Source organism: Ambystoma mexicanum, chromosome 8, assembly GCF_040938575.1.
Source record: "Ambystoma mexicanum isolate Mex_15411 chromosome 8, UKY_AmexF1_1, whole genome shotgun sequence".
Taxonomy (NCBI): Eukaryota; Metazoa; Chordata; class Amphibia; order Caudata; family Ambystomatidae; genus Ambystoma; species Ambystoma mexicanum.
Genome location: NC_090929.1, coordinates 583,369,060 through 583,392,064, shown reverse-complemented (window position 1 = coordinate 583,392,064; position 23,005 = coordinate 583,369,060). Strand labels below are relative to the sequence as shown.

The following is a 23,005-nucleotide window of genomic DNA, read 5'->3' as shown; positions in this document are numbered from 1 at the left end:
AGGTCAAAGGTGCTCACAAATTTGGCAGCACCTATAGTGTCCACGAGCTCATCAGCCCTGGGCAATGGGTGCGCGTCAGTTTTGGTGACGGCATTGACTCCTCGGTAGTCCACACAGAACCTCCAATCCTTGGTACCCGCCGGGGAACTTGCCTTGGGGACAAGGACCACTGGACTGGACCAGGGACTGGTGGAGGGTTCAATAACACCCAGATCCAACATCTTGGCGACCTCAGCCTGGATGTGGTTTTTGACGGTATCTGACATACGATAGCTCCTGCTTTTGACAGGCACACTGTCACCAGTGTCAATTTCGTGCTTACACCACGGTGTAAGGCCCGGTGTCAGTGAAAACAGAGGGGCATACTGCTGGAGCAAAGCCCGGCAGGCCCTCTGCTGCTCTGTTGTCAAATCGGGAGAGAGTTGTACTCCCTCCACTGAGCCATCCTGAGGGTTGCTATGCAGCAAATCAGGAAGGGGCTCACTCTCATCCTCTTCTTGCCCTGAAGCTAGCAAGAGACATGAGACCTCTGCTCGCCTGTGGAAAGGCTTGAGCCTGTTGACATGGAATACCTGGGGGGCTACCCCAGAGGCTCCCATGTCCACCAGATAATTGACTTCGCCCATCTTGGAGATGATCCTGAAGGGTCCAGTCCACTTGTCTGCCAAAGCTCTAGGCTTGGTAGGCTCCATCACAAGGATTTCCTGTCCCGGAGTCCAATCCACTTGCGAAGCTTTCAGGTCATGCCAGTACTTATTCAATTCCTGGCTGGCCTTGAGATTTGCTGTTGCCTGACCCATCATTTGTGTCATCCTCCGCCTGAGGCCTAACACATAGTCCCCCACTTGCTTGGCGGGACCTGGAGGGGTGGCTTCCAAGCCTTCTCGGATCAAGGCGAGGGGCCCCCTCACGGGATGTCCAAAGAGTAACTCAAAGGGGCTGAAACCAACACCCTCTTGAGGTACCTCTCTGTAAGCAAACAGCAGGCATGGCAGGAGGAGATCCCATTTCCTCCTTAGGGGCTCTTCCAAAGCACCTAGCATGCCCTTGAGAGTTTTGTTAAATCTCTCAACCAGACCATTGGTCTGGGGGTGGTAAGAGGTGGAGAACTTGTAGGTTACCCCGCACTCTTTCCACATGGTTTTCATGTAACTAGACATGAAGTTGGATCCTCGGTCAGAGACAACCTCCTTGGGGAATCCAACACGGGTGAAAATGCCCAGGAGAGCCCTGGCAACCACCTTGGCAGTAACAGTCCGAAGGGGTATTGCCTCAGGGTACCTGGTGGCATGATCTACCAAGACCAGGATGAACCGATGTCCACCTGAAGTGGGAGGGTCAAGGGGACCGACGATGTCGATGCCCACCCTCTCAAATGGTGTGCCAACCACTGGTAATGGCTGCAGTGGGGCAATGACCCTGCCTCCAGTCTTGCCAGACAACTGACAAGTTGGGCAGGTCCTGCAGTGGGACTCCACCTCTACTCCCATCCGTGGCCAGTAGAAATGGGCAGAGAGCCTCTGCTTAGTCTTCTTGGTCCCAAGATGACCAGCCAAGGGCACCTCATGCGCCAACTGCAGTAGGAAGGGCCTGTAAACCTGGGGTACCACCAACCTCTTGCGGGCACCAGGTTCGGGCTTAGTGGGCTCACTAACAAGGAGCTCACCCTCCCAATAAATCTTGAATGTCCTAGGCACTTCACCTTGTGCCTGGGACAGGGCCTGTTTCCTCAGGCCCTCGAGAGAGTGGCACTCTCTCTGTCCCTTACAGAAGTCTGCCCGGGAGGGTCCCCCTTCAGCTAACAAGCATTGAAGGTCGGGATGATCCTCCGGGTTGAGAACCTCTCCCACAGGAGAGTCTTCTGTCTCTTCTCCCACAGGAGTTGAGTTTGGGTTTTCCGCTGGACCCAGCCCGTCCGGAGCATGGATCCCATTGGGTGCTGTCGGAACAGCAGGAAGAGAAGGTGTTCCCTCCACAGAGGTGGCCTTCTTGGTCTTCCTTCTTCTTGCCTTAGGCCTCGCCTTTGGCTCGGATACCTGACTCACAGCCAGACCCGGTGTCACCTGTGACCTAGTGACTGCAGCAGCAGTCATGGGAAGACCATCCGAGATCAACCCCAACTCTACTAGATCATTTCCTAACAGAATGTTAGCAGGGACATTGTCCTGAACCAGGACAGGAAGCTTTGCTGTCTTGTCTCCAATCATGAGTGTGACTAGGGCTACAGGCGATAATTTGGGAGGCCCACCAGCTAACCTGGTGGTTTGCAGAGGAGCACCTTCATAGTCCTCTGGCTTGAGCAGGGTCCTGTCCACCACTGTCATGCTTGCCCCAGTGTCTCTCAAACCAGTAGAAGGCTGGCCATTCAAGAGGACACTTCTCAAAAATCTACGGGTGTTCTGTGGGATAGTCGCCAGTACTTCTGCGTACTGGTCCCAGGCCCCAAGGGACACTAAGGAAATCTCTACTGGAGCACCAAATGTGATTCCTGTAGAGGAGGGGAGGACAGTGGCCTCCACCTCAGACACGGGGTAAGGGTAGGTCAGGCTGACAGCCTGTACTCCAAGTGCCTTACCTTTACACTTGGGGTCACCCCTTTTGTGATCCAGAGCCCCACAATCCCAACAAGTGCCAGGAGTGCGGGGTACGGTACTGGAACCACTGGGAGCCTGCTTTGCAGCAGGTGGACCACTACTCTTATTCCCACCCACAGAGGACTTATCCCCACTAGATTTTTGGGTCTTAGGAGAGGAAGGTTTTGGTTTACCCGACTGTGACTGCTTTTGGGACTCCTCAGCTTTCTGAGAGGCCCCCTTTTCTTTGTCCTTGTCCTTCCCACTGGAGTCCTTAGGGGACACCCGGTGGGAGACCCACTTGTCAGCCAACCTAGCCAGCTTAAAGGGGTCCAAAATGTTCTGGTCAGCCACATACTGACGCAGCTCTGGTGAACAGGCTTCAGAAAAATGCTCAAAAAACAAGAGGTGGGACAACTCAACAAAAGTTTTCACCTTGTATCCATCAATCCACCCCATCATGTTCATGTGCGCAGTACTCACCCAGTCAACCCAAGACACATTCTCTCTTTTCTTAAATTCCCTGAACCTTTTAAGGTATTGGGCAGGTGTCTTGCCAAACTTGGCAATCAAAGCAGACTTCATACACTCATACTGACCCCTTTCTTCCACACTCAGCTTCAGAATACAGTCATATCCAGTTTGAGGCACTCTGCTTAACAAACACTTAGCCCAATCTCTTTTATCTACATCATGAATTGCACAAGCCATTTCAAACGCTTCAATCCATTGGAGGATATCTGAACCCTCCACAAACACACCAACCAAATCTTTCATAAACTTGGTGGCTGGGGACCTGCCACTCTCAATTGGTCTAGCTGAAGTCTCCACTCTAGCTCTCTCTAGCTGGATTCTCTGACATTCAGTGTCCTTGTCTTTGAGCGCAAGATCCCTATTCTTGAGTTCCACTTGCTGTGCCAGCTCCTCTTTCTTAAGCTCAGCTTCTATTTCCAACTTGCGATATTCAAAGGCCAATTTCATCCTTAATAACTCAAGTTCCATGGAATTGCTGGGGTTTGGAACAGAGGCAGCAGGAATGGTGGCATTCCCAGAAACAGATTCGGCGACAACCCCAGGGGCAGAGTCCTCACTGGTTGCATCCCCCCCTTCATCAAGGGTTTCACCATCAGTCTGGTAGTCCACCAGGGCAGCTATCAGCTCAGCCCTAGACTTATCCACAAAGTCCAACTCCCTGGCTTCACAAGCACTCTGGAGAGCCTCTAAGCTCATCCGAGTCAATTTACCATTTGCAATGGGCTCCATTGCCTGTAATGCAGTTATTTGGTACACACCCAAACCTTAATCTAATAAAGTGCGGATATTTTGTAAGTGGCACGGTTATACACTGAGTCTTAAAACCATAAGCATCCCACCGCTGCCACCAGCTTGTCAAGACCGGTGGGGGGGTCTGTACTTCCGCTCTCTATATGGTAGAGGAGAGGCACAGAAGACCCCAGCCAAGATTCTCGATTACGGTAGCGATGGACGAGCAATCAAGGCCTAGCTTCTCAGGAGGTGATGCAGGCTGGTTCTTAAGTACAGTGTATCCCCAAGCCCCCCTCAAAGGAATGTCCACACACTGTATTACTGAAAACACAGTCTTTATATAATTAATATTCAAGGGTTATGTACACTTATCACAACAATGCACTTTGTGCTCAGGAAAACCAATAATGATAAATATCTACAATTCTAAAGTGGTACCACTAATATTAGACCTCATTAAAGTGCATTCACAATACTGTAAAAATGGCACACAGATCAATAAGAAGGAAACCAGCAATAGAGAGAGGAGAGATAAAAGATGGTTGAAACAATAGGCAGAATACTGGCCCTAGCTACTGGACACAGTTCTGTGTGGAGATCCCCCCACCTGGGCAACCTGTAAAATAAAGGGATATGACACAAGCCCAGTCCATATATTGTTCAACAGTCTTATTCTCTCCTACAATGTTTTTACCCCCCCAATGTACCTGGTGGAGTCGAGTTCTTCGAAGAGGCGTCGACAGATCCTTCTTGAATGACCCCCTTTTAAGCAGGAGTCACGGATCGTCGAGAGGCGTAGAGAAACGTCGAAGACCTCGGGGCTCGGCGACGGGGAATCGACGGCCCTTCTTGAATGCCTTCCCTTTCAAGCGGGAGGCACGGGGCGTCGAACGTCCGTCGACGAACGAGGTAGAACGATGTCGAAGAGGCGGCAGCTTCGTCCGAGCGGTGCTCGTCGGCGTCGGGGCGTCGGCGTCCTGCGAGGCGGAGGTGTGCGGGGCACCTCGATGACAATAGTTCTGGACCGCAAAGATTGTAGAGACGGGAGCCCAGCAAGGGCGTCGAGTCGCTCGAGTCTTTGGGATCGTGAGGTGGCGGGAACCCCACCGGCGGATTCTCCTCGGCGCGTTGGTCGTCCTCGACTTTCTCCGGCAGGGCAAAAGCGGTCGACGGAGCGGACGAGGGAGTCCTTCGAGTCAAATGTTCTTAGGCAAGGAGCGGACGGCTCCGGTCGTCGGCGGCACGGCGTCAAGTGGTTCCCACGGCTGGGCAACACAACTTCGACGGGCCTCCAGCGGTTACACAGACCTGCGAACCCTGGTCGACGGCAATGGACTTCGACAGCGTCGAGGTCCGGGTGCTTCACTTCGATCTCCTCGGCGGTCCCGTCTCGGGTCGGCAGCCTTTCGAGGGTCTGACTTCCAGGGCGCTTCGGCGAAGATTCAGCGGTGCTCGATGGTCCCTCGGAGCACGGGAAGAGGGCGCCTTACCAGGTCCTCTCTCGGGTCAGTCCTCGACGATTTCGACAACCTTCAGTTCCGTCGAAGCAAATGCCACAGCAAGTCTTCTTCTTCCAGCTGGACGTCGAGGATCAGCAAATCCAGTTACTCTTGAGTGGAGACTCAGCTTCTGAATGCTTCTGAACAATTTCCAGTGGTGAGAGGTCCCCAGATATACTATTCTGTCTCTCATCCACACTGCTGGCACACACACAGCAGCCAATCACACAGAAGGGCATTCATGCAGTCAGTCAGCCAATCAGGCACACAGTGCATTCAGGCCACACTCCTCCCTTTCAGACACTCACAACAAGGAATGTGGATTGGGACAAGTACCCAGCCATTCAACACTACACACTGCATTCAGGCCAGTTTCGGGCAGGGCTGTCTCAGTCTTTGTCTCTCATGCCAGAAACCAGACAACCACAACAAGGAGTGTATATTGGTCACACACTCCATTCACCCAGGTCCCACCCACAGGAGGTACCCATAACATACAGTCACTGGGAAGGCTCCAGTCAGTCTAGCTGGGCCTTTACAACAACACCATATATGGAACTTCCACCCAACAGCCAGTCAGGGGGAAGGGACAGAGTCAGGGCTTCCCAGGACTTTGGGAAAAACAAGATAACAGGCAATAGAAAGCAAGAGGCCACAGGGGCCATCTTGTTTCCTATCAGGAATCAACTGATTCCAATGGCAGGGCCTGGGTATCCCAAAATGGAGGACACCCAGAGCACCTGTCAAATTCAGCATGGAGCTGCCACCAGCCCATACCCTGCTCTGTGGGCCACCCACAGGTGCCCAAAAACATACACTAGGGGCACAGGGTTGTACCCCTACCCATGGGTGCCATAAGGGTATCCCATGGGTCTGTTCACCAAACCAAAAGAGAGCTGCACTGCCAGGAGTCCCTCATGGACTCCTGGGCAGAAAACATGACAGAACACACGGTAAAAACAGAAAAAGGACAAGGATTCAGAGGCCCTGTCCCTCAGATGCATTTCCGGCATCACACCTACGATCCACCAGAATTGAAGACATGTGCAGACTTGGGCTCCGGCAGTGCAGGAAGGAGAAAACCAGAAGACAGGTGTCTCTTCGGGACACCCAAGACTCTGGAACCTCCTTCCCATCAACATCGACTCGCCCCCTCGCTTCTACAGTTCAGGAAAGAGGTTAAGACCCACCTCTTCAAGGATTGTTTCCTCCCTAACACCTAGGTTCAGACACTGTCCACTCTCCACATTACCTGAGACTGGGTGATCTGAATCCCACTGTTTCCTTCCCTGGTTACTTGTAGAACCATTGCTGACTGTTCCCCTCACTTCCCTTTTTTTAGATACCCACTCCCTTGTTTCTCTGCTCCCTAACCTTATTCTTCCCCCTATGATTGTAAGGGCTCTCTTGCTTCCTGAAGCTAAGTCTGAGCTCAATAAATACCCTCATAATAACAATCATTATAATAATAATAACATAAATCTTGTCCACCAGGATCGGAACACACAGTACAAGTTGAAAGAAAAAACCCTGAAGCGTAGGCTTACACTTATGTCAAATATTAATTAATTGACCGTATTATTTTGTACCGTCAGGAGGCAAATTGACAAAACAGGTTATTGATGTAATCTGCTCTCAAAAGGACTGTCGTAAGGTTTTCTGAGTAAATGTGATTGACTTTGTAAATTGTTACATTACAGTGCTGCAAATCATACATGCTCCAAGTACACTACAGTACAGTAAAAATAAAAACATGAATGTTCCCCGAGTATGTCATGTCTATCAGGACCAAAAACCTGAGGTTCATTTTGTTGTACATAACGCGTGTACAAACAACATAAAACTGAAACAAATTGGAAACCCATAGGCAGGCCAAATCAATAATTTGCACCAGTACGACCCCCTATTACTATTATGCTCCCCGTTTCACTGATACACATTTCTTTACAAGTTACAGCATCTGCAAAGATCATTGGAACTGTATAGGGAAAACCTCTAAGGAAACCAGGCCCTCCCTACGTTCAATGTTTAGTCAGACAAGCTGTTGATGGTATGAACCTTATCACTCCACAGTGCCTACATTCCAAAACTTGAGCTTAACAGAGCAGCCCTGTCAATAAGCAGTCTAGTTCACAACATATGCACATTCCTGCCAAGTAAATACTGATCTTATACGCCCCCGACAGTATGTATGGATTTGTTGTCTCTGAAGTCCATAGTAACTATGATCATCTATACTCAATCCAAAAGACATAACTCCTTGCTGTCACATTACTGTGAGGATTGTGAAAGTCACATTCTTCTGCAGGAAAATATGCCCTTGCACTGAGACAAGCCATTTAACACATCCCCAGTTTCACCGCTCACAGACCACACCTGTTACAGAACACAAAAACATAAATAGAAAGTGAAACTACATGCCATCGCTCTGCGTGCGCCACCATCTGACGTTGCTCTAGGCCTGTCCACATTGCCTAGAGAGGACACTCTTCAAAACAATAAAAAAGACCCATTTGAAAAAGTACCTTTCTTCTCATAAGTTTATTCACAGTCAAGCCGGCCTTGTCCATCAGCGCATGTATTCTCGATCAAACATATTTTAGGTTGCTTCCAGGGACTCCGTTTGAAATTATGTTACAAAGCCTCTGTGTCTTAGTCTTAGTCATGTTCCTGGATCATGACAAGGTAGCTCTTGCTCACGTCATAAGCAAGTGACCCGAGGCTCCTAAGACAAGGGGCCCTGGGCTGAGACTCACCCTAGAAGGGCCAGTGCATGGAAACAGTTCTGCCATTTCCCAACTACTTGAGACAGGCATATGTCTTCCTTTTCCAACTCCGGCTCCGGCTACTGTGTTCTCAACATTGTACTCTCTCAAGCTGTCCACTCATCGTTAATCACCCATGCAGCCAGCACACAGACTTTGCCATGCAACCAATCACATGAAGTCAAAAGACACCTGTCACTTAGCTACCTATCATATGAATACATCTCCCGTGATTGCAGTGAGACAAATGTTAATGGCCTCTGCTCTAACATATGCAGTGCATTTCACCAAGTCAATGCTTTCAGGTCTCAGGCTATTTCAAGATCCACCATGCAGCTTTCTACATACTGCAGAGCCTACAAGCATGTTACTTTTAGAGTTACAATCTGCAGAAATGTGAGGCTTACTGTGCATCCATGCTTAGACATGACTTTCTTAAAAGAATAAGAGTTTCCTGATAACATTTCCAATATTGGCATTTTCCCATCTTCTACTTTTTCCAGAGTGTGTTTTCTGTTAACTCGTTGACGTATAATAACACTGTTTGCATGTGTCACACTTCTTTCTGCAGCCTACTGTGAAGTTTGATAAGCAGCCGTGGTTTATTGATGCAACAGGAGGTACACTACATCCTTATCAGCTGGAAGGATTGAACTGGTTGCGGTTCTCCTGGGCGCAAGGAACCGACACCATTCTTGCTGATGAAATGGGCCTTGGGAAGACTGTCCAAACCATCGTCTTTCTGTACTCCCTTTACAAAGAGGTCAGTTCATACCTGTTCAGAAAACAGGTGGTTTGCGTATGTCACTGTTGCCCAGCACATTATACATAGGGATTGATTATTGAAATTACTCTGATTTCCAAAAGGAATAATGCTTTATGTTGGTAACATATTTCTATATATATTCCTCCTTAAGCCGAGGAACCATCGAGGGACCATGGAGGGCCTCGTTGAAAAAGAAATACTGCAGCAATATATTACCACTTTGCCAAGAATATGGCTCCAATCTCATGGTATTGTAATAATGCAGAATCGCAAGTAGGGTACATGCTATCCTGCTATTGGCATTCATTTCAGCAGCTAAACAATACCACCATGTGTGCAAAATACAACCATTGGTAGAAAATAAGGCCAGCCAACGCAGGAGTGAATTGAATGGGAGAGAGATGTTCCCCTGCAGTAGACCACGCTGCTCTGTTATTATTCCGAGTGCTTGGTGGCGACGATTACCACCCCTGGTCTACACTGATTCTGGTTCCAGCTACTGTTCCCTTTGGTGTCATTTACACCATTTTATTGAAAGGCATGCAATTCTGTAATAAGAAATCCCAGCTTAAATATGTTCACAGACAGGGTGGTTTCAATACGGCCGGCCAGTATTTCACAAATATGTAATAGTTGTTATTTTATTGATAGTGATTATGGATAGAGGCAGTCCAAATCTGCATGAGCACAGACATTCAAAATTCCTTGCAGAATTTTGAAATCACCTGAAGATTTGGAAATATTTGCAGAATTCCAGTAGATCCCTCCTCTGTAACTATGGATTTTCCAACTCTTCAGTGTACTCTTCAGTAGTATGAAAAGTATGTCTGCAGATTTTTGCAACGTTTTCCATAGATTTTGACTCCCTTTAATTATGACTAAATACTAAATACTGTCAGTTGAATCCCGTTCAACTTTTCTATAATGAGTGAAATGGAGCCTAAAGACCTACTCTTTTGAGTAGATAAAACTGGATGTGACCCAGGAGTTAGCTGATTTATTTGTTTAACTTTGTGTTAGCAACGGTGGTCTCTATGCTCAACTCAACTTGACTCTATATGAAGTTATATAATCTTGAACAGTATGCATTAAAATATGCACATTAGGCAATAACGAGTTTCTGATATACAGAGATTCCATTTGCAACACCGTGATGATGATTGCTTGAAAAATACCTTTATCTCATATACATTTCTATTTTAACATGTGATGAAACATGAATATGCTGACATTACATGGACAGATAAAGAGAGAGGGGGAGATTAAATGTGAGAGAGAGCCAGAGAGAGAGAGAGAGAGAGAGAGAGGGTGAGAGAGAGAGAGTGTGTGTGTGTGTGTGTGTGTGTGTGTGCGTGCGTGCGTGCGTGCGTGCGTATGTAGAATTAGACTGCCTGGGTGTCCAAGCAGCGGATGATGGAGACGTGTTCACCTTAGGTTCCCAGGGACAACACTCCCAAACCTCTTCATGTTACCCTTACTTAAGCATTAAATCTCCCCTGAATTCGGGCAAAACCACTGCAGATATCCCTGAGGCAAAACTGGGTGACTTTAAGTTTAAGCAGATTAGTGCCGTGGAGAAGCAAAGTGCTCAGAGTTCTGCTCGATGCCTTCTGAGATGTGCCCGCCTCAGGAGCTTCAAGGATGTTGGTGATCTGATATCAGAGCAGTCGGCCGACAGAGGTAACTCAGCTCGTTCAACGTAGCGCACTTAGCAAGTGAGAGCGCGTGACTGGAGACAGGGCATGGAGGTCTGGTGGCGCGACCTGCAGAGGCCACACCCCCTCCTCCTGTTAAACGCATTCTGTGGACCACCACACCGGATCGCCGGGACGTGGGAGTAGTCTGGGACCTGGATGGCCTCCCTCTATCGACAAAGGCCCGACCTCCGGACATCCATCTAATTGCAGCACATGCAGCTGCTTAAGGCATTCCATAGTGACAGATGATAAAGGTGAGAACGGTAGTCCCAGAAAGAATCTTACATGCCTTGAACGCTCCAGGAGGGTTAATCCATAGGACGGGCGGCTCTAATCATACAGGATTCTCCCAAACTGTGAATGCAGAAACTAATGCAAATACCTGACTTGCACACTTAACAAGAACCACCAGAAAGTATCCCATATCATTTCACATTGAAAGTGTATAGGGAGGCAGAAGGTACCCAGTGCTTAGTGACTAAAAGCCCTGTATGCAGATTGAAATCTGCTCAAAACTGTTATTCATTTGGACTGAGATTCTATACTATAAAATGTAGAAGAAAAGATGGCCAATCCAGCCCCCAAATCAAAATCTGGAAATATTAAAGCTATGATGACTACTCAAGCGGGAAGGGGTAAACAGCCCCAATTAGTGGTAATGCAGATTCACTCACCCCATGTAGATGATGACATCACTGATGTCCTGGCCACTAAGCATGATCTCTGTTGTTTACGGACCGAACTCAAACAAGAAATAAACACAAAGTGTGACAAACTGTTTAAGTCAATAGTAGACCTTAATAATCACCTTCATGGTGTAGAGTCAAGGCTAGATGATATAGAACCAACAGTAGGCAAGCAATATCATGGTCAAGCAGAACTCCTGAACAGGGTGATCGGCCTGGAAGAACAAGTGGAACTGGTTTGGATAAAGCAAGTGGACCTGGAAAACCGATCTCATAGAAACAACGTTCAAGTGAGGGGTATCCCGAGGCATATGAAAGATCAAGACCTGGAGGAATATGTACAAAGTCTATTTTGTACCATTTTTAAAAAAGGTAGCAGGCGCCCCTCTCCAGAAAGAACATGGCATGATAACCTGTTCTGTGGTTTTTTCCCACTTTGAGAGTTCACAGCCATCGCTTTTTGCTCACTGTACGTTTCACAGATGGGAAATATCAATTTGCATATCAGTCTTTGTCCTGCCCACATGGGCTGTCCACCACCGAAATGCTATGGCATCTCCCTTCTGAACAAGAGTACCGACAGCAACCCCATACACGTGTTTCAGCCTTGTTGGGCCTCATCAGCGAGGTGGAGATGTGCCTCTCTGAGCACAGTGAGCAGGGAGTTTCCACTCAGGCAGGGGAACATGTGTTAATACATTTGAGTTTTAGTTTATTAGAGGGCAAACATTCACTTTTACTCTTTTGGGTTAGATTATGTTTGGTTGCAACCTAGCAACCTAGCTAGCTTATTGAAGTAATACATCTTAATGGTCAACTTGATAATGGGAATGCCCGAGATTTGAATACGAGAGATGCATGCCCTGAACGGATGATAAATGGCGACTCCTGATTTATTAATAGTTACCCTGAATGATGAGAGGCTTAATTCTCTGATCATGAGGAAATCTATACTCCAGAGAGTGTTATCCTTAGACGCCGCTATAGTATTTCTGAAGGAAACGTGGCATCGCCATTTTGATTCTTAAAAGCGATCCCTTTTAGGGTTATTGATACACTGCGAGATGCAGAAGATAGAAAAATATGGATTATGTCAATGATAAAACAGCATAAAGTTACCTTGGGCTCGATTTATGCCCCAAACAAGGATCAAGATGCCCTCCTTGACTCCTTTTCATGGATCATAGCTGGTTTTACAGATGGGGAGATCAAAGTAGGGGGCGACTTTAATTGTATGGCAGATCCAACAGTGGATAAGTTATTGCACCCACTGGCAATGATAAGCATTACTTTCTAGCAATGACAAAACTACTGCAGGACCACTTGATTATTGAAATCTGTAAGATTTTCACCCAGGGGAGCAGACTACACATTTTACTCAGCGGTTCACAAAGAGTTCTAGAGACTTGATATGATGCTGCTACCCAATACTGTGATCCCGGTCACTACAGGAATTACAATCCTTCCTAGGATCCTTTCTGATCGCGCTCCAGTTAAGTTTTGCCTAGATTTGGGAATGGTAAACCAGATATGCAGAACCCCTTGCAACTAAATGACTTTATCCTGAGGGTTGTAGCGATTAGGGCCCAAATCTCAGATTCACTATGTAATTATTTCACCGAAAATGACTCCGGCATCTGGATCTCCAGACTGTGTGGGATGCAGGTAAAGCTGTATTTTAGAGGTGTTGTAACTGACCAAACTTTAGCTTATAAGAAGGCAAAGGCAGCAGACCAGGCACTCTTGGAAGAGAATGTTTGGAGGTTGGGACTGACACATAAACAGTGAGGGTTCCAAAAGACATTAAGCGAATTGTGTTTGGCAAGGACAATATTAGAGGCCTATTTGACTGAGAAAACCATGCAATCAACCATACACACAAAACAATATTATTTAGACACGGGTAATAAAGCCCATAAATTATTGGCCACCAAAGTACGTAAATTGTCTGTGCAAAATTATATTATGGCCCTGATAGATCAGAATGGTGTAAGGACTACCAAAGAATTGGGTAAACTTAATTTAATGGACAAATATTTTAGAACAGCGACACCTGAGCAGATTGACAACTTTATAACTTTGGCAAATCTTCCCAAGGTATCAGAAGAAAGTTATGAGATTCTAGAAGTGCAAATAACAGAACAGGAGGTAGCAACTCGTCCTTACTCCCGAATGGTGATGGCTTTACACAAACGTTTTATAAGATGTTTGCCCATATCTTGCTTTGCCATCTCACCAAGCTCTACAACTCTTTTCTAGTATCAGGGAAAGTGACAGAATCAATGGCTGAATTGTCAACATCCCTCCTCGTGAAACCAGGGAAAGATCCAGAGTTTTGCGACTCCTACCTTGCAATAGCCCTCCAATGTCGATGGAAACATCCAGATTAGGAGCAGTAGTTCCATCGTTGATAGATAGGGATCAAACAGGCTTCATTATCGATAGGGGGATCATTACAACATTAGAAGAGTGGTGGATCTTATAGCATTAGCACCTCAGAGCCCCAAATGGTTAGTGATACTATCCTTAGATGCACACAAGGCCTTCGATAGCATTAATTGGGAATATCTGGAAGCCTTACTAAAGGTATATGGGCTGGGCCCTAACATTATTAGATATATTATGGCAAATAGCACATGACATACATTATTTGGGGGTTACAATCACACAGAAATATGAAGATCTGATGAAAGCTAATATCCCCACGCTATTAAAATAAGCCAAAGTACAATCGAAGCAACAGGACTAACAAGCGATCTCTTGGCTGGGTCATATGCAGGCAGTAACAATGGCTCTAGTCTCAAAATTGCTTTATGTGTTCCTCCCTCTTCCAATTAAGATCCCAGCTAGAGATGCGATCGACCTCCAAAAGGTAATAGGGAAGTTTATATGGGCGCATAAGCCCCCTAAAGTCCCTTGGAAAGTTTGACTTAAATCTAAAGGTACTGGTGATGTAAACGTCCCTTTGCTCTGAAGATACTATTTAGCTTCTCCGATAGCACCAATGTTAGATTGGCCACAAAAATGGAAGAGACCCTAAATGGAAAGAGATTGAACAGACTCATTCACACTTTCCTCTCAACCTCCTCCCCTTCCTCCCAAAAGAGGCCAGATGAGTGGGAACAGGCCCCCTGTGACTACTTAGTGCATTCTAAATCATTAGGACACAGCAGGCTCATTGCAGGGTTTTAGAATGGGGTTGAGTCCACTTTCCCCAGTAACACAAAATTCATTTTTTCCCCAAGACTGTATAAAAAGGCATTTGCGAACTAGGAATGGCAGGGATTGCTGTGTCTTGGTGACCTCTATAAAGACAGCCTCCCACTCACTTCTACAGAATGTAAAGATACATTTTCTCTCCCTGAATATAAATGTTTCCTCTACACACAACTACAACACTGGATCACCTTTGACTAGGTGGAACAAGCAAGTACAAGGACTCTGTCGGGGTTAGGGATGGTAATGCAAGAGGTAGCGAGGGTCAAGAAAATATCTTAATCGTTACACATTATTAGAAAACCCATCTGAAAGGGAGAAATTCCCTTACATGCTCAAATGGGAACAGGAACTGGGCATAGACATACCCTGGGGATCTTGGCAATGCATTTGGGTGAGGACATGTAAGAGCTTCAAATGCACCTTAGTAAATGAATGTTCACTTAAGTTGAGCTACCGCTGGTATTTGACCCCTCAGAGATTACCTAGTATATAACCAGACAGCTCAGACCATTGTTGGCATAATTGTGGTCAAAGGGGAGACATGCCTCATATGTGGTGCCGTTGCCCTTCCATACAAACATATTGGAAAGAAATCCTGCAAAAATAAAATATAGTGCGGGACTGACCCCCCCCCCCCCCGATAATCCAATTAACTATAATTATTAAGAGACGTGCCCGAAGACGACACTTATCCAGTGTCAGCGACTAAAGCTGAACTAATTTCTCATTTACTTATGACAGCGAGAATAACCTGTGCAAGGTTCTGGAAATCCCCGATGGTCCAAGCATCTCATATTGGTGAGTGATGGTATGGGAAATTATAGCGATGGAGAGAACCTTAGCTCTAATTTCTGACACCATACATAAATACAGTTACATGTGAGCACCCTTTTTGGATTATGTGAGAGATAAAGAACATATGTTACCTAGGCCACAGCTATATAAGAATTTGTCTCTGAAATAGATACAATGAGGAATGGGCTGGAACTCTGGAACCCAGATTCCCTACGAAGAAATAGAAATAGGTAAAGTTGGTTGGAACACTTGGGATACAGTGTTGTATGTGAATTAAAATAACTGGCAAAGGCTCAGGTTTTTCTTTCCCTTTCTTCCTTGGGGTAGGGGTTGTTGATAAAACAATAAAAATGAACGTTTGACTATGTATTACAGGCGTTGGAAGCCTTGATACATATACAGTAACTTCATTGTTTCCAAAAAACACAATATTAAGAACAAAAGAAAGAATAAGACTGCCCGTAGGCCGAGATTCAAAACCAGAGCTAAACGTTTCATGATGACGAGAACAGTAGGTGGATTTCTACAAGAAAATAAGCAAGAGTGAGCCCATTATTAATTCGTTATTGTGCCACGAAAATTGGCTTGGTTACAAACTATAGGGAATGCCCCTCCCTTTAAGGAGTCCTCATGTCTCATCTCTAAACAATAATACTTCTGGCATGGCAATATGTGGCAGATCCAGTCAGCGTAGAAAGTGGCGAGTGGCACCTATCAGGGTTACCCGCTGCTGAAAATTATTTTATAATTTAGTTTCGAAGTCTTTGATTATAATGATTTGGAACACTTTGTAAATTGATACTGTTAATTTGGAGAACATGTAATGTAAAATTAATGTATATGCTTGTGGTGTTTTACTGAGATTATAAAACCCAGATAGATTATTGTCGGTCAGACCCTAATTTGATTAAAATGAATTGGAAGCACTTGTTTGAGAACCTTAATTTGAACAAGCCAGAAGCTTTTTCTTTTTCCTGTGCATCCCCAAGTCTCCTGTAGGCATCTGGGGCTTGAACTGGTCACTTAAATGTGCAAATGGTTAAGGATTGTCATCATAAATGACATGATGAGCTGTGGTGAAGGACCACCATGTTTGACTACGTGTCTATTCATTCATTTTTTTATTTATTGAGAATTTGTAATGCGCTTTATGCAACAGAATTGTGTTTCAAAGCGGCACAAGGCTTAATGAGAACGGAATAGCGGAAATAACAATAGTAAAAACAGTAATATACAGTTGTGGTCCTACTAGGCTGTGTGGCATTCAGTCGTGCAAGTGCATTGAGAAGTGCAGGGGATGGCGATGAAAGGAGGAGCAGAGGAGTGGACAAGTACTGGTGGAGGTTCCCGGCCCGGGAGAGAAGTGCTAAGGGCAGCCAAGGAGGAGAACCTCAGGCTAAGTGCGAGTACAGGCGACTCTCAAGGGAGGGATATGGAGCCACCAAGCAGGGGCCCACAGGGCAGTGCAGTGGGGGTTAGGCTCGCTGGTATTGACTGGGAGCAAGGGCCTGGGATCCTGTGAGCTTCATGAGGATCAGGCCACCGGTCACAGCGGCAGTGGGGTGATTAGCCGGGAAGGCAAAGAGGGAAAGAGGTAGAGAAGAACAGAGTTTTGAGCAGTTTCCAGAACTTGAGGATGTCCGACTCAACTCTAAGAGGGACAGGGAGGCTGTTCCAAAGTGAGGCAACAGCCAAGGCGAGAGACCTGACCCCTACAGTCTGCTTGGAGAAGCATTTGGCAGCCAAAGAGTTGAAATTAGAGGAGCACAGGAGGGGAGTGTTTGGGGGGGAAAGTTGGAGATAGCTTGGTCTCAGGCCCCAGAAGGCCTTGTGGATGATGCAGAGGGTCTTGAAATTGATTCTTACAGCCACCAGGAGCCAGTGGAGAGATTTTAGGGCTGAAGAGATACATTCCCTGGGCTTGAGGCCAAGGATAAATCACGTAGCCTATTCTGGATTAGCCGGAGGTGGCGAAGGGAGGAAAGAGGGAGATTGAGAGAGAGGCTGTTACAGTAGAAGGCCTTATGGATAACACAGAGGGTCTTGAAATTGATTCTTGCAGCCACCAGGAGCCAGTGGAGAGATTTTAGGGCTGGAGAGATACAGTCCCTGGGCTTGAGGCCAAGGATAAATCTCGTAGCCTACTCTGGATTAGCTGGTGGGGGCAAAGGGAGGAAAGAGGAAGATTGAGAAAGAGGCTGTTGCAGTAGTCCAGCCTTGAGAAGACCAGAGCTCTTAAGACATTGAGCTACTGGGGGAAGGTGAGAAAAGGAAGAATGCCTCTGAGGAGGTGGAGCTGGTAAGGTCCATGATGTGAGCGTGAAGGAGAGAGCAGAGTCAAAGATGACCCTGAGTTTTTTTGCCTCACAAGATGGTGGGGGTAGAGGGCCCTAATAGGGTAGCCAGAGGGTACGAGGAAAAGAGGGCACAGATGTCTCGATGAGGAGGATCTCTGTCTTACTGGCATTGAGACAATAAACATTCGCTGCACACCATGCCTGAATTGCGGACAGTCGGGATGAGAGAGGAGGAAGAGGGGGAAGTAGAGGGAAGTTTGAAGGAAAACTATGTGTCATCGGCATAACACTGGAAATGAGGAGAGAAGGAGGACATCAGGTGGGCAAGAGAGGCGAGCTAGATATTGAAGAGCCATGGCGATAGGATAGAGGCCTGGGGGATGCCTCAGTTAGAGAGATTGGTGGTGGAGGAGAAAGCGCCCAGTTAAAGCTGGGACGGGTGGTTAGTGAGGAAAGAGATCAGCCAATCCATTGCCCGGTCAAGGATGCCGAATGTGTCACAGAGTCGTTTTATGAGGATGGAATGGTTGACTATGTCAAAGGCAGAGGAGAGATTGAGGAGGAGAGAACAGCAGGAGAGTTGGAGTCAAGATTTGCGAGTATGGTTTCACGGGTGATACGCAGAGCAGTTTCCGTGCCTATAGATGCCGTAATCCAGATTGGTGGTCATGAAGGCAACCAACAAGATCAGTGTGGACGGTCAGTTAGAGAGGATCAACTTATCCAAGAGTTTACCCAGGAAGGGGGTAGTATGGATAGGGTGATAGTTAGCCAGGCAGGAGGTGTCAGCAGACAGCTTTTTTAAGAGAGGGTGCACAAGGGTGTGCTTGAGAGATAAAGGGAAAGAGCCAGTGTAGCAAGTCAAAGTGCACTCTCTGTGTGCGAATTGAATGGAATCAAATTCAATGGGTGCACTGTTCTTGGATTCAGCATAAAGACTATTTCCTGGTAGTCAAAGGCAGAGGAGAGATTGAGGAGAAGAGAACAGCAGGAGAGTTGGAGTCAAGATTTGCGAGTATGGTTTCACGGGTGATACGCAGAGCAGTTTCCGTGCCTATAGATGCCGTAATCCAGATTGGTGGTCATGAAGGCAACCAACAAGATCAGTGTGGACGGTCAGTTAGAGAGGATCAACTTATCCAAGAGTTTACCCAGGAAGGGGGTAGTATGGATAGGGTGATAGTTAGCCAGGCAGGAGGTGTCAGCAGACAGCTTTTTTAAGAGAGGGTGCACAAGGGTGTGCTTGAGAGATAAAGGGAAAGAGCCAGTGTAGCAAGTCAAAGTGCACTCTCTGTGTACGAATTGAATGGAATCAAATTCAATGGGTGCACTGTTCTTGGATTCAGCATAAAGACTATTTCCTGGTAGTCATAGATATCTGTGGGTCTGATGAATTTGGTTTAACTGAGGGAAATATTTTGCTTTGCTGCTTTTTGGTTTGTTAAAAAGAGACACGAGATAGTGAGCAAAGAATTATCTAGATTTCACAAACTTGGAATTGTGCTCTTTACTCAGTATGGTCAGTAAAGGCCTATCTATTTCAAAATGTTAATTGTGTGGCTGATGGCCTAAAACCCGTTGGGGCTCATTAGGAGTTTGCTGGTATCCCGCCAGTAATTTTGGCAGGATACTGGCAAACAGTAATACTGTTACCGGTGCCTGATCTGCCGGAATTACAGACAGATTATGGATGCCGGCAGTAGTATGTTAATCCCCACTCCATGGAGTCAATAGGACTGTGGAACTCCATGGGGTGATTGCCGGTATTACCCGCACCAGTAATATCAGCTGTTTTTGTCGATCTGGTGCCTGACTTACCTACAGATCATGGCTGGGGGTAAACCAGGCCACCCCACTGGCAAGTGTGCCAGTAACCAAAATTACTGGCACATTTGATCCAGACCGACAAACTAATAAGGAGGCCGATTTGTCATGTTTCACAGATGTACACAATCCAGGAGTAGTAATTTAAAATGCAGCAAAATATGTCTAACTGGCTTTAGTTATTGATTACTTTTGACAATCTGTGAATCTAATCCTATGTCATGATGCCCGCTCCCGGGGAGCCGGTTCAAGTCCTGCGTTCCCCGAAAGCGGACATCCAGTCCCCAAGGAAGGACCCAGCAACCCCATATAGGGGCCCTTTGGACAGTGTCCTGGCGCCTATGGCGCAAGGCTCATAAAAGACATCAGTCCTGGCGCCATAGGCGCAGGCTAGTTATGGGAGTGCTTGGGTGCACTTACCTGATGCAGACCATGCTGCAGGATCCCGGCCTCCTTGAAAGGAAGTACTTTACCTGTGGGACTAATTTACCATCCGGGCGTGGTCGGGGAAGGATACATACCTGATTGGAGGAAGGATACATACCTGGAACTTCTTCCAAGGCTATTTAAACCCCACCCGAACAGCCACACCTGCTTCGCGTTGTTCTGCATCTAGCAGCTGGATGCTCACCGTGTCTGCTCCTGCATCCTGACTTCTGCCACGCCTGCCAGCATCCTGGATCACCTGCAAAGGAAGAGAAGAAGAGAACAGAAGAAGGAAAAGTCCTTACCTGCTAAAGCCGCATCCCGGAGACATCTCGCCGACAATCCTGAAAAGGAAGACTTTTATTTAAAAGCTCATCGCATCGATCGCTGCAGCGTCGCATTCCACTCACCTTTACAGGGCGCCTCCATGTTCAGCAGCGATCATCCGGATTCGCAGTCACGCCCCAGCGCCTAGGGAGAAAAAGACCAGAACAAAAGGTGAGAGAGAGAAGGGAATAAGGAAAGCTAAATCTCCATGTTGAGACTTACCTGTTGATTCATTCCCTCTTCATTTCGGGTCCGCGCCGCATCCTGGCATTTCCAGACCTCGGCCCCTATGGGGAAAAAGAGACATCAGCGTTAATGAGCGAATGAAAAGACATTACCAAAACACGCTCATTAAAGACTTACCTGATTTCTACAAGGATTTCACCTCTCATCTCGGGTTGGTGCCTGTTCCCCGGCATTCCGTACCCCGGCCCCTATGGGGAAAAAGACACTAGCATTAGTACATTAATGCATGGACACAAGGGGAACCTCTTATCAAAAAACTTACCTGGAAGCCAAGCAAGTTTGGTTCTCACCAATCCGAAAAATCCAGTGAAGTAACTGGATACCAACGCCCCTGCATCAGAAGCAGGATGGAGAGCTCGTCCTTCCAGACCCTAAGGTGAGACGCTACGAGAAATCACAGAAGGGTTTCGAGGAGGGTGAGTGGGAGGCCGATTGCATTACCCCGCAGACAGTTAATCCCCTATTTTCGCCTACAGAAGGATAATTCTGCGAGCCAGACAAGCCAGATTTGGGGGCCCGGTCCAGTCCGTCTTCTGAACCCTGCGCATCACCTTAGAAGAGGTCACAGCAGCGCGAACCAGGCCAGCGCCTCCGTGGGAGTCAGGTGAGCGTAACATCCTAACACTAAAACAACAAACACATTTCTGGTGCAAAGTCTGTACTCAGGAAAGGTTGGAGATGTAGGCTCTAATTTTGATGTCAGTCATCTATTGATAGATAGGGTTTGTTGTTACCTATGCATTTGGAGTGTGTAGAGCGCACTATGTTCTACAAGGATGCCCTTTACAAACAAATAAGCATACTATATTAATTTCTAATAATTGATGACATGAATTGATTAAACTCTCTGTACTTCAGATGGTACACATTCAGAGAGGATGGCCATTTTCAGGTATCAAGTGAGTAACTATGACATTTCCCATTTCAAGTCTTAACATCTTGTTGCTACTAGATAAATGTAATCTATATATAAAACAAAGTCGTGTTTGTTTGTGGGTTTGTATGTGGAATTCTTGGGGACATACCTCCTCATGAATGATGAGGTCTAGTGTCATAAATTTTGCATGGAATATCCTTTATTTCATTGCCAAATTAATGCACCTATTTCTGGCTCGATAGGTCATTCCGTTCCTGAGATAATTAATCTTTTTGGTTTATTTGCTTTGATTTTCGGCATTACCTTTTTTGTGGTGTTACACCACCATCTACAGGTCATTTGTAGAAAGTGTTCATCATCATGCATCAAAGCTAAAACATGATCAACACCTGATTAATTTCCATCGCAACATTTTGTAAAGGACAGGTACTTCACCCTCATTACATCACATGAAATTTTGCTACGATTTGAAGAAGACATCAGTTAAATCAGGTGATTTGAATCAGGTTCCATATTTAACAAAAATACTTATTTCTTCTGTGTGCTCTCCTTTTATTAATGCTTTAATGCCACGAATATATTTTTACAGAAATGCCATGAAAAAGAGAGTAGTATTAAAACCCACCTGCATCAAAACAAAACATCAGAAGCTGAAACATGATCAACATTCTGAAGAAGGAAGATCTCAATACCATGAAGCTTATAGAATTCAACATGCTTTCAGACAGAACAATGAAAGTGCTCAAGAACCTGAAGCAAGACTTACTAATCAGAGAATTCATGCTGCTAAAAAACAAAGCAACAAAACTGCTGGAGAAACTGAAATATGACTTGTGTTAAGAAAATCAGTGCTGCAGAATAACGAAGGAATGAAACTGCTGAAGAAACTGAAGTGAGACTTACCGATCAGAGATTTAAAAATCTGAGAATGGACATCCCGGGCAAAGCCGGGTACTTAGGCTAGATGTTTAATGGAATCTATCATCCTCTTCTATTTTAGAAACATGCCTATATGTAAATCCATTATAAACCTAATAGAATGGAAAATGGTAACAGAAAGAAAACACACTAACTTAAAGGATCTCATTTAGATTCATATAGAGTTAAGCAAATGTAGATCTAGAGTACCTTTTCCAGATCTTCTCTAATATATCCTGTTAATATCTGCTTTTAAATGTCACTCTTTGCATTCAGACAAGTTTGATGAATTCATTAATATAGCCTTCCTATTCTATTTTGTGTGTAAGGAAGGCATAACATCAATAATAAGACAGACACAAGTGACAACAGTTTAAGGGTGTTTATTGAACTTTAACAAGGGTGTGATAAATGCCTATGTAATCCTAAATCTACAACCATCAATTCATAATAGTGCAGTCCCAGTGGAGTCTCAGCAAAATAAAAGGGTTTATACTAAAACAAACTATTGCCAATCCTTCCCTCTAAAGACAAATAGTGTGGGGTAGTGTTCATGAAAAAGAAAGAAGTGTTCACAAAAATGATATGTCAGGATCTACAGGCCATTGGCCTCCCTTCCCCACGTTTTTAGCACGGGGCAAGGCAGTTCATGCAAGCATAGCGCACTCTCTGGCTTCTTTGGCACAAGTACACAGTTCCATTACCAGCATCAGAGCCTTCTATGCCTAAGTCTCTTAAACTATCAAAGTCTCTTGATTCAGAGGGCTTGATGTATCAAAACAACTAGTACTCAGGTTAGGTGATTCCCTCTTCATCCTGGATCC

General features: G+C 46.0%; 1 protein-coding gene across 8 annotated transcripts in view; it reads left to right on the top strand.

Annotated features, from left to right (window-relative positions):
- Positions 1-23,005, top strand: part of CHD5 (chromodomain helicase DNA binding protein 5) — a 2,731,226-nt gene that overhangs the window by 927,884 nt on the left and 1,780,337 nt on the right. For all 8 annotated transcript variants that reach the window (XM_069610277.1, XM_069610279.1, XM_069610280.1 and 5 more), the window contains one exon: positions 8,675-8,866. In XM_069610277.1, the coding sequence (XP_069466378.1) occupies positions 8,675-8,866 (192 nt within the window). The remainder of the gene's footprint in view (positions 1-8,674; positions 8,867-23,005) is intronic.